Consider the following 18,411-nt stretch of genomic DNA (forward strand, 5'->3'; position numbering starts at 1 on the left):
TCGAAATCTATTTCAGTCAAAACTGACCTGTCAATCAAGTGACCAGAAAAGAAAAGGATCAATAACAGTAATCAATGATCGACGAAAAATGACTGACCGACAAACTGGCAATGACCAATAAATAGTCAGTGACCGACGAATAGTCATGACCGATAAATTGTCAATGACCGATAAATTGTCAATGACTGATGAACGGTCAGCATGGTGGTTATTACCAATTCTCAAAGAAATAGGTAGTTGTGAAACTACCTAGTGGCTACAGAAACCGCCCCAAAGATGCTTATAAAAGAGAATTTCAACCATAGAGGAGAGGATCCCCGAATCAACCCAAGACAACACTCTATACAAGAGTCTGTATTTTATTTTTATCATTTTTTTTTGTCTTTCAAGATGTAGATCTTTATCTCATCGTTTTCTTTTATCTTTCAAGATGTAGAAGATCTTTATCTCTCGTCTTTGTCTTTTATTTTCATAGATGTAGCATTGTGCTAGAGTTGGATTCTGGTCACCAATGTCTCATTGGTCCGTGTTTCAAGAGACATTCAGGTAGGTTTTGTAGGAATTAATTTATGATTAATTAATTGATGTCCCACAAGACCTATTGACTTGGATTTATAATAGGGAACCCAATATAAATTGTTTTTATTTTCTAAGTTACAGTTTGAGCATAGATGTTGTGGTTCAAGCCCATAAGTTTATTCCCCACTGGGCCTAAGACTATGAACTCAACAGACAACCCCAAGGGGGTAACCGAGTTGGCATGGGCACTGTCTAAATTGACAGGCGACTTGTGTTCGACTCCTTTTACTTGTTTGGAGCCACTCACTTTGAATTTAATTGGCTTCACTTAAATCCTTGAATGACCCGGTCCTGTGACTGTGGGGTTTGCATGGGCCAGGGGTACTAATCAGGCCAGAGGCCTGGATAAAAAATCAACCCAATGGACAACAAAATCAAGTAGTATAGAAACCATTTAACTGAAATTGTATTCAATAGGGTACAAAGGGTTGGTGAATCCAATTCCTCTGCACGTACACGTGAGAAGTAACCACCTTACAAAGTCCAAGAAATAAAACCATACTTATTCCGGCCACCAGCTCTACGATTCATATTCAACCCAAAAAAAATAAAGCTATACGATTCATAAATTCTCATTCTCATTTGATAGATGTGCATTCTGGATTTGAGAATGAGAATGCATGCATACAAAGTCTGTGTTTGGTATGCATTCTCATTAGAATGAGATATTCCCATTCTAAGAACACAAAATGCATTCTTAGCTGTGAATCAGACCATAGTTTGGATGCATATTTAACGAAAAATGCATTAGTGATTTTAAAATGTTCAGATATTCCATCGAACACTTCACGAGTGTCTATGATTATTAAAAACTAAAGCTTTCAACCAAAAACGAATATCCCGCATCCTTCATGATGCAGATCAACCATTCATGGTGACAAAGAGAGATACAAGATAGATCAAAAGATAATGTCCCAAGTCCAAATCCCCCCATTCTGGTGTGAACAAAGATGTAGTCCCTGCCATGGACTTCTCTGTGAAGCTGGCCTGCACCTCTGTGTTCACAAACACCTTTTCCCCAAAAACAGAGTAAATCAAACCTTCGGTAATGGAGAGGCCGGAGCTGACATCCATGTGTTCAATCCAGAGCCATTTCTTGTGACACTTGGCACAGACCTAATTCTTGGGTAGGACAAGATGGCATAAACGGCCCTTGGCGGTGGGAATGTCGCCACTAGTTGATGACATGTAATGGGTGTCATCAGCTCGTTCTTCCCATCTCAGGAACCAGAGCAGTATAAAGAAGGGAAGTTGGGAGATGACTATGTAAGAAAAAGAATCCTAGAAGGATCTCAAACAAGGAACCACATATTTCTAATTCATGAAAAGCAAAATCCTATATGAGATTTATCTATCTATAGATTTTTCAATAAAAGTTAAAAGAAAAAGACATACTTTTTTTTTAAGATGTGAATCTAAATTACTTTGTTGAATGAGTTGCAAAAGAAGATTGTAAATGATCACAATTTGATGAAGCCACTAGAATTTTCAAGGATCTCACAAGCAATCAGGGTTTTCACTCCAGCTAGACAGGTATACCACAAACCGGTATTTTGAGCTTGCAAAAAAAATTAAAAAAAATCCCTATGCTAGTGTGACCTTGAGATATTTATATTTTTAGAGTGGAGATGACCAGTCATAAAGTCCAACCCTAAGTGAGATGCTAACCACCTAATATCCATATCCAAAATACCTCTTGAGCTTACTTTAACAATTACCAAAAATGCCCCCAAACAAAATAAAAATAAAAAAATACAAAATTGTCCTTATAGAAAAACAAATCAAAATTGATTTTACAAAGATAGAAAATGAATAATATTTTTATATCAATAAATAAAAACAATTTTCACAAAGCCATTTTGACGATAAAATCTTTTAAATTGGCAGTTTGTAGGTACTGGTGCATTTCCGTAATTATCAAATCACTGACAATGGAATATTAGTCACTAAGATCAACACTCAACGTACACGAGATTTTTCCATAGATGGACTCCATAGACCTTATGTGTACTGACCATCAAGAGACTAGTCCTCGTGTCTCCCATAGTTTGAGTAATTTTGACTTGCACCCCTCAAACCTATCACAGTCCAACAATGCATACATAAACATGTAATACATCAAGATAGATGTGGTAAGGTCAAGTCGAGGACTACAAAGTGGTTCATCCGGATGATCATCTATAAACCCGGTCCACAAAACTAGTAGACCAAAAAAACATGGTACCAATTTAATCAATTTTATAAGCCATAAAATATTCATGCCACATGTCATATGCCACAAAATGAGAATATAGAAATGTCCAATAATGTGCAAAAATAACACTAAATAAATTTGTGTTAGGCCACACAATTCTAACAGACACTACAACTATTTATCGTTATTCTTCTAACACTGCAGAGAGAGATTTGAAGAAGTCTAATTTTATGGGAAACGGTGATTTTGGCGCATTCTAGAACGAAGACGATTCTTGGACCCATTCTAGGATTTTAGAACAGAAACATGTACCAAACATAGTTTCTGTCTTTTGTAGAAAGCATTCTAAACCCAGATTTGTTCTAAGAATGCATACCATACACAGCCATAGTTGCTCAAACGTTTTGGTACCTGACAATCATTTACACAGCCAAATGACCATAAGCAAGAAAGTGGACAAAGGACAGCGTGGGTATTAGAGAAAACATACAGTAGCTTAGCATCCGCAAGCCTTAACAGGGAATAATAATAAATGATTTGCTTTTATTTTTAATTTTTTTCTAAGAAAAAATTGGTAAGAGCAAATATTAGGGATCCAGATCCTCTATGGCACGCTGCCTGCAGCGGTCTGAGCGGTGCAGACTGAGCCGTGCACGCAAAGACCGCCTTACCCCTGCCCAAATGTCTCGCCTGAGTGGGGGTAAGGCAGTCATTACATGCACGGTCCAATTTACATCGCACAGGCCGCTACGGGCAACTGCGCCATAGACGATCTGAATTGAAATATTAGCCACAGTGTTGCCAAAATCCATTACCAAAGCTAATAAATCGGCTGAGCATCGACTATTACAAGAAAACCACGCACACCATAATCCAAGCCCTCCAAATGAAGCCGATTAGACTGTAACGATACCACTAACAAGATGGGAACTGATTAGTCAGTTTGGTGATGTGTATTTTGGAATAAGAACCAAACCGAACGAAACCAGATTAATAACTGATTAGAATTGATTAGGAATCAATTATGGAGGTTTGGGTTTTTCACTTACTATTCACTCTCTTGGGCCAAGCAAACCGATGTTATAATTGGTCACTAAAGTCCATAGGATTTTTTATCATAGATCGAGTATGGTTCAATATATTGGCTCAAAAATCACTCTATGTAGTTAAATAATCCAGCCTTTGGACCAATTAACTAGGAACATTTAATAATGATTTTTTGTCTATTTAGAGCTTTAAAAGAAGAACAAGAATAAAAAAGAAATAAAGACAAGGGGAAAAAAAAAAAGGAAAAATAAAGAATCAACTTATCTTCTCAATTGATAATTAGTCGAAACCTAAGTCTACATGTTGAAAAAACTATGAAACATTTTGATTTCTGACCTAACCCTTATTTGAAGAGCCAAGAAATATAATACTAACAACACAAAAAACTAAGAAGACTACAATGACTTACTAATGTCCTATTTAATTGCATATGATTACTTGAATCTGCTTTGCCTTCCACTTTGTTGAAAGCTAGTGAGGATAATATTAGTTAAAATGAAAATTAGGCTCACCATGGTAACAGAAGTTTCAACCAGAAAATGAATTAAGGAACAACATTTGAACCAAAGTAATACAGCTCCCCCTCCCCATTCCGCTCCCCCAAAAGAACAGCATTTGGACCAATGTAATACCCCCCCCCCCCCAAGAAGAAAAACATATCATGTTCATGTTATCCAATTTACTAAGATTAAAAGCATAATTAACTCAAACTGAAGCAAAAAGTTGCAACTTCATCAACAAGTACAACAAACTCAATTTTTGAAGAAAATTATGGCTTACTGCTGTTCATACCCCTTATTATAGTTCATCTTCTTTAGTGAGTGCCAACTCCAAGATAAACGTCCTTGATCAGATGTAGCTCTTTAACCACATCATTTATGTTCATTCGATCCCATGGTGATTCAGCTGAGCAGGAAACTCCAATTCTAATAATTGAATTAAGGCACTCTCGCACTCTATCCTTCATATAACCTCGACTTCCAGTGGTGTTGGCTACAGTTTTTGCTGCCTTTTCTTCATATTCTTCAACGAGGAGAAGTGATGGGTCGATGATAGCCATTACTCTGTCACGTAAAGCCATCTTACCCCAGCAGTGAAGGTTAAAGTTGTCTTCAAACATTTCATGAGTAGGCCTCTTCCCCGTGAACATCTCTAACAAGAGAATCCCATAACTATAGACGTCACCATGCGTTGAAACAGCAGCACCTACGCCATACTCTATAATTTATGCATCTTAGGTTAATACTTTTATAGAATAGGAGAAAAATCTATTGGTCTCAATTGGAATTATAACATGACATGGAAAGCTTGTATTTTCCTAAACAGTTGATTGCAAGGGTTAAATTAAGTATAACCATCGACAAAATCCCATAGTGCAAATTGTTTGGGTATAGTGTTTTGAGTGAGTTATGAAACAATTTGCATCTCAAGAGAGGTTAGGGTATCTTCAAATTTGTATCATAGTGCTCATACAAGGAACATAGGTCCTCAAACATCTATAGTTGTGAAGTTATATATAAATCCAACAAAACATCTGATGGCATGATATTTCTATGCAATTTTATTGCACGACTTTAATGTAGCATTTACCCACATTATTCTATGTACAGGAAAAGCTACCAACCCCTACACAAACTAAATGCATAACTCTTCAAAAAGCCACAATTTATAGCATTTGACATTCAAAATATGATTAAATTACAGTAAAGAAAAATGCAGTCAAAACTTTGGTATAGAAATAAAGAGATTCAAAATATCGTCTACACATACATACCATTTTAGTATTTTTATATTACTATTTTTCAATTGTCTGAGATATAAACTTACTTTTCTTTAGGAATGGGCAAAAAGATGTTACAAATGTATATGAAAATACTAATTACGCCTTAATTAATTTTTGTGGTGGAATAGGTAAGAGAACTATTAGATTTGCTTTATCACAACTTTCAAAAGAAAAGGAAAAAAATCATACAAGATATATTATAAAAGAAAAAAAAAGGAGGTACATTACCTGGTGCAATGTATCCAATTGATCCTTTTATTCCGATTGAGCTAGTGTAATTTTGAGTGGCTTTTGAAAGAATTCTTGATATCCCGAAATCACCCAAATGTGCAGTCAAATCATTATCAAGAAGGATATTGCTTGGCTTTAGATTACAGTGAATAATCTGTGTATGACAATGGTGGTGAAGATAATCCAATGCTGTTGCCATATCAATGGAAATATTCAATCTTTGAAAAAAGTTTAAATGCCTTTGTTCATCTTGTATGCCATGCAACCACATCTCCAAATTTCCACCCGGCATGAACTCACATACTAGAGCCTTAAAATCATTGCCTTCAAAATCTACACTTGAGCAAGATGTCAAGAATTTTACAAGATTATGATGCGAGATGTTTCTAAGGGATTCACATTCAACCATGAAACTCTTGGAATCAACTCTTTGATTAATATCGAGGACCTTTACTGCAACAATAGTTTCCCCATGATTGAAAAATCCTTTATAAACAGAACCAAAACTCCCCACTCCAATCAAATTTACAAAAGAAAATCCATCGGTGGCTTTAAGCAATTGGGCATAAGAAATCTTAAAATGACGACCCCTTGTCAAAAATAAAGTGGATTCTTTCTTTTCTTTTCTTCTCCAGTAAAAAAATATCATAAAAATTAAACATAGAGAGCCCCCACAACCACATATGATGCCTATCAACTTAGAAACGTGAGGCCTTCCATCTTCTTTTGACTTTTGAGTTTGGCATGTTGGCAAATGAAGTTCTGGTATACCTCCACAAAGCTTATTGTTTCCAATAACTTGAACTGTACTCGAATTTCCAAAGACTCCATCTACTGGTACCTCACCCTCCAATTGATTAAATGATAAATTTAACTTTTGTAAAAAAGTTAATGTACCCAAAAATTTTGGGATAAAACCAGAGAAATTATTGTATGAAAGATCTAACCCTTGAAGACCTCTTAGAGAACTCAAAGACAATGGTATAGATCCTTGAAATAAGTTAACCCCCATAAAAATGTGCTCTAGGCTTATACAAGCACCAAGTGTGCTAGGGATGTCCCCAAACAACATGTTCTCAGAAACATCAAATATTTCAAGATTAGTCAGTCGACCCACTTCCGAAGGTATAGAACCAAAGAAAGAATTTCTACTCAAGTTTAGCTCTATTAACGTGAAAATATCAAATATATCTCTAGGGATAATACCATTGAATCTATTACCGGAAAGGCCCAAGCGTAACAAATCTTTGCATTTTCCTAGACTCGAAGGTATTTTTCCTTGCAAGAGATTTTCTCCTAAGTAGAGCTCAATCAATAGTGTCAAGTTTCCAAGAGAATACGGGATTGACCCTGTGAATCTGTTCCCATATAATTCGAGTCTATTTAGCATTTGAAGTCTCCCAATGGAATTTGGAATAGTTCCTTCAAGTAAGTTATCAGATAGACTCAAGAGTTGTAAGCTTACAAGGTTCCCAATCTCCACTGGAATCTCTCCAAATATTTGATTTTTTGCCAACAAGAGCTTTGTCAATTGGGTCGATAAGTTTGCTATGGAGTTAGGGAGCACACCACCAAACCGATTGTCACCAAGGTTCAAAACTGTTAAATTACTACAGTTGATCAAAGTGTTTACAAAATCCAAGTCATCAGCTTCTCCACTTCCCAAATGATTTGAGTCCAATGAAAGCCAAGAGAGTTTTGATAGGCCTCCAAAATGAATAGCCACTTTCCCAGTAAGATTGTTTTCGCCAACAAAAAGCTTTTGGAGTTTTGACAAATTGGACACAGAAATTGGAATTGATCCATGAAACTGGTTTGCTGAAATTGAAAACCACCATAGATTAGGAAGACTAAACCCTAAATTTGATGGAAGACTCCCTTGAAGTTGATTACTTCCAACATCAAAAATACTGAGTAAGGAAAGATTATATATAGTTGGAGGGATAGTACCAGAAAACTTGTTTCCAAAAAGTGAGAGAAACTTTAAGCTTGTCATTTGGCCAAAAGCATCTGGAATTCTTCCACTTAAAGCATTTGATGCCGCAGAAATGGTTTGAAGGGATGAAAGATTCTCAAAGGAATATGGGATTTGCCCTATCAATCTGTTGTAATGGAATGAAAGGAGTTGAAGCTTGGACAAAGTGCCAAGTTCTACTGGAATTTTCCCCACAATGTTGTTGGAACCTAAACTGAGCTCTATAAGGTTGGAGCATTGTGATATGTTGGGTGGGATTTCCCCTTCAAATGAATTGTAGGATATAAGTAAATAACGAAGTCTAGACAGAAAGCTTACTTCATGAGGGATTTCACCATAGAAGCTATTGTTTTGGAGCGAAATCTCTTGAAGGAAACTCAGGTTTCCTATTTCTGGAGCCACAGAACCCACCAATCCATTTGACTGTAAACCCAAGGCACTGACCCTGTTTGAATCGTCACATATAACGCCTGGCCACTCACAGTATGGGACAGAGTCATTCCAAGAGCTGAAAACATGAAAGGGATCATTGGTTATTCGAGACTTGATGGCCAACAAGGCTACCCGATCTGTTGCATTTGATCCTTCTAATTGTGAATTTGCCAAGCTCATGTAGTTGCTGAAACAGAGAAGAAGAAGAAGAAGAAGAATAAAACCCATGATCTATCAAATGTTAATTTTCAGAACTATGGAAGAAGAGATGGGTTTATGAACTGATGAGTATAATAGTCTCATCAAGTGTAATTTATAATCTCAGTCAATTGAAATTTATGTATTAAATTAATGAGAAAACAGAGCCATAGTCTATGTATTTGATGCGAAAGTCCTTAAGATTCTCTCCTTGGAAAACTATTTCCACTAGTCTACAATGAAGGTGACTTTAATTGTACACAAATTAAAGTCTTGAGAAGTGGAATTTTTAACAGGCAACTGAGTCAATTGATAGCGAAACTGTTGACTGGAAAAAGCAATTTAAGTATGAAAGAGACTTCCAAAGAAGAATAGTTAGTTTCACTCTTCACCGTGTTAGATGGGCTGGAGACTGAAGACTGGAATGTCCATTCACTCAAGTCTTACCGTGTAGAGCTTCTTGTCTACCTTACTATGATGCAATATATAAATATATATATATAGCTAAATATTTTCTATGCAGCAGCGCAGGTTGCACCCAGACACCTGTGGCTGGACAAAATGACCATCCTACCCGTTGAATGGGAAGCCCATGTATTTGGATGTAGCATGCGCTGTTGCATAGAGAACTTTCGTTCTATATATATATAGGAAAGTAGTTTTCTGCACAGGAGTGTTCGACGCCAGCACTCCCATGAGTTTATCTCTCTCCTTAAAACAATGGGGTAAATATGTCTTTTCACATAAAAAGGAGAGAGATAGACTCATGGGAGTGCTGGCGTAAGCCACACTCCCGACAGAGAACTTTTTCCCATATATATATATATAAGAAGTTTCAAGCAACTTGACCTATAAGGTGTAGTGAGGGCCCAATAAAAGAAGCTAAAGTAACCATCATTTCCAGACGTATATCTCATTGACATAAAAAGATCAGTTCTCCTTTTCCATAGTGGACGAGCTTCAAACTTTCAAAGAACCTTACCCATTTCGTACAATGACGGCCCCATATAGAAAGGTAAAGGAGCCATAATTTTCAAAACGTGAACAAGTGCCCAGCGCACTTCGTAGGTTGTGGTGCGCAAAAGCCCTACTTATCTCTCAAAAACAAAAAACAAAAAACACAATTTTCAAACGCATACCTCATCGGGGACCACCTAAAATGACCTAGTCTGCTTTCCATAGTAGGAAAAATGCGCTTATGTGAATTTTGATTTCCCGAGGCACGTTGGAGTTGTTTAATACGTTCATCTCCGATGAATAACTCGGAAACAAAAGAAAACTACTAAAATCTACAAGCTGGGAAGCCTCATGGTTGGCGAATGCGAACATGATATGGATCTATGATTTGAGGTATAATTACTATCACTCCCCTATACTTAGTTTATATTTACTGATACTCTCTTGTTTTAAATCTGTTTCTGCTTCACCTAATAAGTGAACTTTTATCTCTCCTTCTCTTCGGATATTTATAATCCCCAAATTACCCCCTATCCACACTATAAGAAAACCTATTTTAGGCGACAATAAAAAATTGTCGTCAAAAATAATTTTTCGTTGCCAAAAGTAAAGGTGATACTGTTCCGTCACCTATAGCTTGTAGAAAGAGTATCCATATGTATGAAATATTGGGTTCTCTCAAAATACAATATGCAAAGTTAACCCATGATTAATGAAGTACTATGCATCAAGAGAAATTAAATATTCAAACCATCATAAAATGGTAAAATTGCATAAACACGCATAAATGCATAAAATGCATTCAACAAAAAAAAATGCATAAAAAATGCATGAAAAATCATATTTAAATATCATCATTGATAAAAACATGATTAATACAATAATAACATAAAGGGTTTTTTACAATTACCAACCCAAAATATTTCATATTTATTATTACCCCCCAAAAAACTTTGAAACAACTGTTACCCTCCCCTGTTGCATACTAATAACTAATTAGCCCCCAACGTTACAGACCCGTAACGGCGGGGGTTAGTCGTGACAGTTTGCCATTGTCACGAATTTTTTTGGACCAAAATGCCCTTTTGGGGTGATAATTGTAAAAATTCTCCCACCCAATCACCACCGTCCCTTCTCCTCCTCCTTCTTCTCCTTCTTCTTCGCCTTCTTCTTCATCAGGAAGCGTAGTTGCTGAGCTACTAACAGAAAAATCTCCAGTGCTCTTGCCACCGCCAAAGGCGAAATTGTTATCATAGGCTTTAGGGTGAGGATTAGCATCGTTAGACTTCTCTGAAACACCAACATTCCCAGAGTCTTCCAAGTTCAATTTCTTCATTGACTCTGGAATTTTAGATGCCAAGCTGACTCCCATTGTCACTTCCTCCAAATACAAAACTATTCTCGTCAGAACCTTTAGAGATAAAATTGGCATTTTAGGCTTCTCTACATTGTTGTTCTGATTCTCAAAACCTTCATTATTTAAATCCCTCTTCTCATCTTGTAGCTTAGACACTCTGTTTCCATCAAAATCATAACTTTTCTTACTGTTACTTCCGTAACCAAACACACCTGAACTTGAACTCTCTCCTCAACCTGCACTAAAACTAAAAGTGGAATCTTTAGAAGCCTTTTCCTCTGATTGATTTCCAAAGTTCAACTTCTTCATCTCCTGTCGAAGCGATTCACCGACACTTTCACTTAGCCCGCTCTTTTCCATATTTGAATTTGAGACCAAACTTGTAGAAGCTTCTCCATGACCAAGGTTCGAATAGTTCATGATCTCAGAATCGGTTATCGATGACTTGTTGATTGAAGGAAAACCGCTGAAACGGAAGAGGAAAGGAGAAGAGATCTTTACCTTCGAAAGGGTTAGGGTTTGTTGATTGTATTCGTGGTATTGTTGCCAGAGTTCGGGAATCTACCAAAGCCGGCGACATATCAGGTTAAGAGTCGTGAAACCAAACTATTGGACAAATGATATTCCGTTGAAATCAAATGCTATGATGATAGAAGCAGAGAGGGATGGGTAATGTTATTTTTGGTTTCGTGGCTTGATTATCATTCCCTCTATTATTGTTCCCTTCTGTGGATCTTTTTGCTCTTCCTTTTCTTCCTTTGTGTCGAAGGAAATGAAGGAAGAACTCTATCACGGGTTTTGCAGGATTTCCTGCATTCAATTAGGGTTTAATTATCGGATATTCAGCACCTGCGACGAGTTGACTAGGGAAGCTGAGACTATAGTTCTAAGTTCGAAGAACTTAAGGCCTGGGAATCGTCGCCGGCAGTGCAGATGTGGCAAGAACTGTGCGAAGCCCAGGCAATGGCGTTGACGCTGGCTTGGTGCCTCTGCAACTCAAAGAAGAAGGAGAAGAAGAAGGAGAAGGAGGAGGAGGGACTGTGGTGATGCGGTGGGAGTTTTTTACAATTACCACCCCAAAAGGGCATTTTGGTCCTAAAAAATCCGTGACAACAGCACACTGTCACGACTAACCCCCGCCATTATGGGTCTGTAACGGTGGGGGCCAGTTAGTTATTAGTATGCAACAGGGGAGGGTAACAGTTGTTTCAAAGTTTTTGGGGGGGTAATAGTAAATATGAAAGATTCTAGGGTGATAATTGTAAAAAACCCTAACATAAATGTGAGGCATTCCAAACACCTAAGATGCCAAATATCATGAAAAAGCAATAATTACACAAACACCCCTAATGGGTATAATCGACATTTCATGTGATGAAAATCATATTTAATCATCACCATTGCTATTAAACATGACTAAACATATCAATGCATGTGTGTAACGGTGTAAGGTATTCCAAATACCAAAAATGCAAACAAGCATAAGATTATCAGAATTACCAAAATGCCCCTGATGATAATATAAATCCATGAATTGCATTAAAAGTCATATCTGGACATCACCATTGATTTCAAATATGACTAAATACATTAACATAATGTATATGAGACATTCCTACCGTCAAAAATGCAATCTAGCATGAAATGGAAATAATTAGACAAACCCTGGTGGGCATAAATGCATAAAATGCATTTAAAATCATATTTAAGTATCACTTTGGATAAAAATAAAAAAATAAAAAGCATAAGAAAATGCATTAATATCATATATGAGACATTTCTAATGTCGAAAATGCAATTTGGCACAAAATAGCCATATTTACCAAAATGCCCTTGATCGGTAAAATTGATATTTTATGTGAATAAAACCATATTCAATTATCACCATTGATTTTAAAATATGATTAAAACCATTAATAATCATGCAGTTACATTACAAGCTTGACAAAAGGAGAGAACGAATTTTTAAGAAAATGGATATCGTGACAATACAAGGATCGATAAGTTTTCTTTTAAAGAAAACCTGACGGCGTAGGTTAAAATCCCGAAAAAGCAATAATGACCGATGATGTGTTGAGCATCAATTTTCTCGGTCAGATCATTAGTGAAACCACATACGTACACATCACGAAAAATTGCAAAAAGCAATTAATGATTGAGGCTCTGTCAATCAGATCGTTAGTGAAAATAACGCACGCACATATCACTAAATTTTTGGAAAATATCAACAAATGAGGGTAGGCATGGCCATACTTCCATCACTCAGATCATTATTTTAAATAACGTATGTACACCATGCTGGAAATTCTGAAAAAAGATCAACAACTGAGGGTAAGCATAGCCATGCTTCCATCAGTTGGATTATCATTTTATATGCAATATTGTAAAAAGAATATGCATATGTATGAAATCATATGAACGCCCTAAACAATACTAATGTTTACACTAAAGCATGTACTTTAATGGATTACATTAAGTCAAATGTGAAATTAGTGAAAATACCTTAATTTTAACAGCGCTTCCACTGGATTACAGAATTTGTCCATGAGATGCGGACAGAACCTTATTGTCACGCCCCTATCCCGATGCTTATGCCACAAGCACTGTCAAGAGGGTGATTGGGATGCACACGTCACCCCAAACCTACCAGGATCAACGACACAGTGTCCTGGCGCCTGATAAACACCCAAAGCCCCTCCCAATAATTACATTGAGCATACAGAAATACAATTCCAATATTTGTCAGAGTCATGATAAGCGGAAGCAATAATTACATAAGCAGTTATAGTATGTTCAACCATCTAACTAGTAGTACAGTAGTACTACTGACGTCAGCTGACCGTGACATAACTACTCAAAAACTAAGATTAGTTAATACAGAAAACATTTGAAACATGCACAATGCCTCAAAAGGATCAAAAGTTAGGGAAGTATCCCTGGAGTGTCAATGCCCATAAGCACAGTCATCACAAGGGCAACCCTCGCCGTGTTCTTCCGACACGTACCCAGATTCCTCTGTTCTAATACAATCATACTCGGTCGGCTGTACATCCATGCCGGCTAAGTATCCACCACCTGCATCAAAATCTAAAAAGTTGTGTACACAGGGGGTTAGCTCCACTGAGCCAGTGAGGGGTAAGGGGAGTGCACATACATACAATCACAAATAGCCCATGATGCATGAAATGTTAAATTCATATTTTTCCACCTAGCAAGCAATCTAAATCATGGCTCATGCTACTGTGATAACTCAGGAGACACTGAGGGTCACTTATCCTATCTCCCCAGTGAAACCTCAATTATCACATGGGACCTGCGCCGGTAGAAGCCATCATGACCACCCAGTGGCAGACCCCAGATAGTCATCACTACCCCTATCTTGGCCTTTCCCGACTCCACAGACCACAGGTGCTCAGACCATCCAACACCTATACCCCTGTTGGCAAGGGTCGTAGCATAGGGTGAAGTAAATCCTAACCACAGTTATACTACATGCAATTCTATCGTCCCAAGAGATATTTCGGATGCATCAACGTCCCATTCCATCTAATACCCGGGTACCAACACGACACGGCGCATACAGACCAAAATGTCAAGCAAGTAATTATCATATTTATAAGAATCATGGGGTTCCAGTACTGGTGTAACCGGCACTGTAATCCCAATATTGAAATACACAGCATCATGCTCACATCTCATCAAATCATATCCACAGGTTTCATATGCAACATGTAGCATGGCAAGATAAAACATAGTCACAGGAATCAATATATAATTTTAACTAATGTACCCCTATAAATATATTCATCAAACCCAATCATCACCCAAGGCCCACTCACCGATTGTTTGATTGTTGTTTGATGAAGTTTGGTCAAGTGCACGCAACCCCGTATATAATCCAATGTCTGAGAATGCATGAAAATAGTGTTAGGAGTGTATACATGGGTTCCACAAAAGATCCCAACAAAAGAATGTGATTTGGGCCAAGACAACATGAACGGATGAAGGAACGGAGCCAGACAAGTGAATCCGATAGTGGATCCGCCCAGGTCATGCCCAGAAAATATATGGAACGGACTCACGGGCAGATGCGAAACGTGAGTCCGCTCGTAGATCCATCCCAACCCTGAGACACTCCCACGAAAAAATTAGGATTCTGGGCTTCGAGCGAATCCATCTTAGGTGGGTCCACTCGTAACTCCGCTCCGAAGGAAAGCCATAAAAGGCTGAGCGGACTGAGGAACGGATACACGACAGTGAGTCCGATCGTTCGTCCACTGCTCCTCTTTCGAATAGCAGAGAAGAGCATCACCTCCAGCTCTTCATTTATGGATCCAATAGGGTTTTGGGGTAGAGAAGGTGAGCTCAGACCTTCGTTGGAGGTCTACCACACGAAGCCCAACAAGAATCACCTAGGGTTTTATGGATTTAGATCCATTCCCAAGGTTCGTTTCAAACCCAAGCTAGATTTATAAAGCTAGAACAGCATAAGGCCATTCCAAGGTCATAAATGCACTAAAGAGGGGGAGTAGGAGTTCAAAAGGAAGAAATCAATGAGGTTCCAAGAGCTCTCAAGAGAACCCTCATGCTTGGAATCGATCTTCATAAGATTTCCAAACCCAGAGATGGAAAAGAGGAAGAGGTAGGTCAGGTCATTACCTCAAGGTTGAGTCAATCAATGTCCTCCACCTCCATAGCCTCTCAAGCCCTCCTTCTCCAAGCCTTCAATGCTCCCACAACTCCACGATTTGGGTAGGTAGAGATGTGAATGGGTTTTAAGAGTTAAGTCTTAGGTATTAAAACAAGTCTCTATCCTAAGGTCTGTTTGGCCTGGAGCTCATTGACCCAAAACTCATTAAAAGACTTATTTAGCCAATGGGTCCACCCAAAGGCAGCCCATAACCCAAGGAAAGGCAAGGATGAAGCCACCCTCGTTCAAGAGACAGAACTAGAGTGTCCGGAGCACAAGGTGTAGGTCCCACACAAGGAAATTACATAAAACCCAAAGACAGCACGGGCAGACTAACGGACGGATGCAGTGCTGTGAGTTCGCTAGTGCATCCGCTGCTGCTGTCAGGGCAAAAACACAAGGGAAAAGGGTCGGGTTTGGCCCACACTTCAAGGTCGACTAGAGTAAGGTACAAAATCATTACGAGATTAAAATCTTACCCCCTCGGCCGTCACGACATGTCCCTCGTGATTCCAAATAGCTTCCCGATCACGATACTAAGCTCGTCTCCGAAGGAGGTATCTAACTGCGGGGATACAAGGTAAGCCTTTCAGTATTCCTCACTTTGTGGACTCGTGCTAGGAGGATGATCGACGAAATCACCATCAACGAATCTTCCCCACTGTCGGTTAATGAACCTCTCCTCCACAGGCAGGCCCATAATGTGGTCAACGATCTTGTGACTAGGTTTGACCACAGCAAATACAGTTCACCAGCATACACGGCAACAAAATCTACACGTCACGAGAGAGAAATTATTATTAAATAATAAGTCCGGGTGCGAATGTAACACTTATCTTGTCAAACGAACTTTTTTCAGCGAAACTTGGGCAAAGCTTCGACTAAAGGTGCTACGCAAAGCAAAAGAGAGAGAGAGAGGAATTTCTCTCAAGACCAAATTCGGCCAAGGTGCTGCACAAAGCAAGAGAGAGATGTCTCTCAAGGTGGATCGGTCAAGGGTGAGAGAGGCTTTTTTTTTTTTGGGAAAAAAGTGAGATTTTCACAATTTTTGGACCTCTTTGATATCACTTTTCATTTTGTTTTTTTCCTATTTAGAAAAATCATTACTGAAAACCATTTTTGATGAAAAAATAAAATGTGTTTGGTAACTAAACATAATTAATTGTAGAATGAAAAATAGGTTTGGTGCAAATGATTTTTATAACAATTTTTTTTAAAAAGAGCTCAAACGCAAAGCCCATATGTAGTTTAAGTAGTGGATGAAAAAGACATCTCTTCACCCATCTTCCTCCCCAATCTGAAACTGTCTTTATACTGGTCGTGTTCTTCACCTGATCTCTTGTCTTCTCCATCTTCTTCTTCTTATTATTCTTCTTTTTCGTTTCTTCTTGAATCGAAAATCAGAGGATGAGATCGATTAGAATAGTAGGAAGCGTAAACATAAAGGCTAGCTGAGCAGGAAGCCGGCAGCAAGTGCAGGGGGTTCGATCTAGGTGGGATCAAAGAGAGAGAGAGAGAGAGAGAGAGAGAGAGAGAGAGAGTCGATGGATGAGGGAAAACTAGGTTAGCGGAGAGAAAATCTTGAGACAAATTGAATGAGTGTCTTGTTCAGCCATCTTAAAACATCTCGAGCATAAAAATGCTCAACTCGGTGGATGGCAAGTCTGGCCATGACTGAAGCAGCAGTTTCTTGATCAAACCCAGAGGCAATTTCTGGTGAGCGGTTCAGGACCCATCTTCTGGCTACAGTTGTCACCCGTGAACGAAGTCCCAATGTTCCCATCTCTGTACCGAGTTATGAACTGGATGAAGAATGCTGACCCTGATTATATCTTTTGCTCATCACCTGAGCTCTCAACAGGGACTTTTAATTCTGCTGCTCCAACTTGATCAAGAGGACAAGCAAACAAATCAAGAACAATAGATGAATCACATAATCTGTGTGAGCTGCTTGTAGTAGTTGCACGATTGCTCAAAGAAATGAGCATGACCATTAAGAAGATCTCGGTGGGTCCAGATAGCATTGCTCAAATCATACTCCACTACTATCCCAGGGCCAATAGTTGCAGGCCTAGATGTGAAAACCATGACCCGACTACCTGTCTTGGATAAACACGCTTCTAGGAGTCCAATGGAAACTGATATAGCCACTCCAGTTGGAGGTGCAGGAAGAATCCAGCGATGAGGGAGTCAGTGGGTTGAGGAAATCGATGGGATTCAAGTTAGGGAGAGAATCCGGCGGTGGGTTTAGAGAGTAATCGATTCCAGTAAGGAAGAGGAAGAGGAAGAGGAAGAGGGAAGGTGGGGGGGGTGGTTTTAGCTTTCTAATTAAAGGAGGAAATGATTTTTTTATCCTCGACTTTGGGATTTTTATAAGCACATGCTCATTAAAGTACTGAAAAAATGACTAAAATGAATTTTGAGGGTGTTTTCAATTATTTTGATGTTTTGTTAATAGAAATAGGGTCCATAAATTGTACCAAATACTTGTAAAAGCGTTTCTATATCGAAAAAACAAAAATGAAAAGTGATACCCCTAGAGAAGGACGACCCCCCTCCTTTATAGGCAAAATGAGGACGTGGGAGAAGAGGAGGGGAGAAGATATTTGAGGAGAGAGGATAATGGATGAGCTATTTCCCCATGTGGGGAACGACTCATCCTCTCCTACAAGAGAGAAGAAGAGAAGAAAGGAGGAGATATTTGATAAGGGGAGCAGATAAGGGAGGTGAAGAGAGGAGAAGAGAAGGGAGGGAAAAAGATAAGAGGGAGAAAAGATCTCTCATAAAAGAGAGAAAGGAGAGAGGGGTGAGTCATCATATGACTTAGGCACCGTTAGACAACGTTACTAGTGTTTTTGTGCCGTTTCTGATTAAAAACGCATGTTGGTGTTACTGGTACCAGAATAACGTTACTAGCTTCCTGAAAGGTGTCTGATAAACCTGTTCCAGAAACATATCCAGAACACTA

General features: G+C 38.5%; 1 protein-coding gene across 1 annotated transcript; it reads right to left on the bottom strand.

The window, feature by feature from the left end:
• Window positions 1-4,634: 4,634 nt before the first annotated feature.
• On the bottom strand, window positions 4,635-17,467 carry LOC122663169 (probable LRR receptor-like serine/threonine-protein kinase At3g47570). The gene is made up of 7 exons (XM_043858873.1): window positions 17,290-17,467; window positions 13,759-13,828; window positions 10,512-10,910; window positions 6,606-8,428; window positions 6,135-6,287; window positions 5,832-6,023; window positions 4,635-5,038 (listed from the first exon to the last, which is right to left on the bottom strand). The coding sequence occupies exons 1-7, from the start codon at window positions 17,465-17,467 to the stop codon at window positions 4,635-4,637; spliced, it is 3,219 nt and encodes a 1,072-aa protein (XP_043714808.1).
• Between the last annotated feature and the right edge of the window lie 944 nt (window positions 17,468-18,411).

Source organism: Telopea speciosissima, chromosome 5 (assembly GCF_018873765.1).
Source record: "Telopea speciosissima isolate NSW1024214 ecotype Mountain lineage chromosome 5, Tspe_v1, whole genome shotgun sequence".
Classification (NCBI taxonomy): Eukaryota; Viridiplantae; Streptophyta; class Magnoliopsida; order Proteales; family Proteaceae; genus Telopea; species Telopea speciosissima.

Excerpts from the sequence above, each read along its gene's own strand:
- LOC122663169 (XM_043858873.1), bottom strand. The coding sequence starts at position 17,467 with ATGCTATCTGGACCCACCGAGATCTTCTTAATGGTCATGCTCATTTCT. Across the intron at positions 10,911-13,758 it reads ATTAGAACAGAGGAATCTGG|AGTGTCTAAGCTACAAGATG; the intron begins GTACGTGTCGGA and ends TGATGGAAACAG. Across the intron at positions 6,288-6,605 it reads AAACAATAAGCTTTGTGGAG|TAAAGGTCCTCGATATTAAT; the intron begins GTATACCAGAAC and ends CTATTGTTGCAG.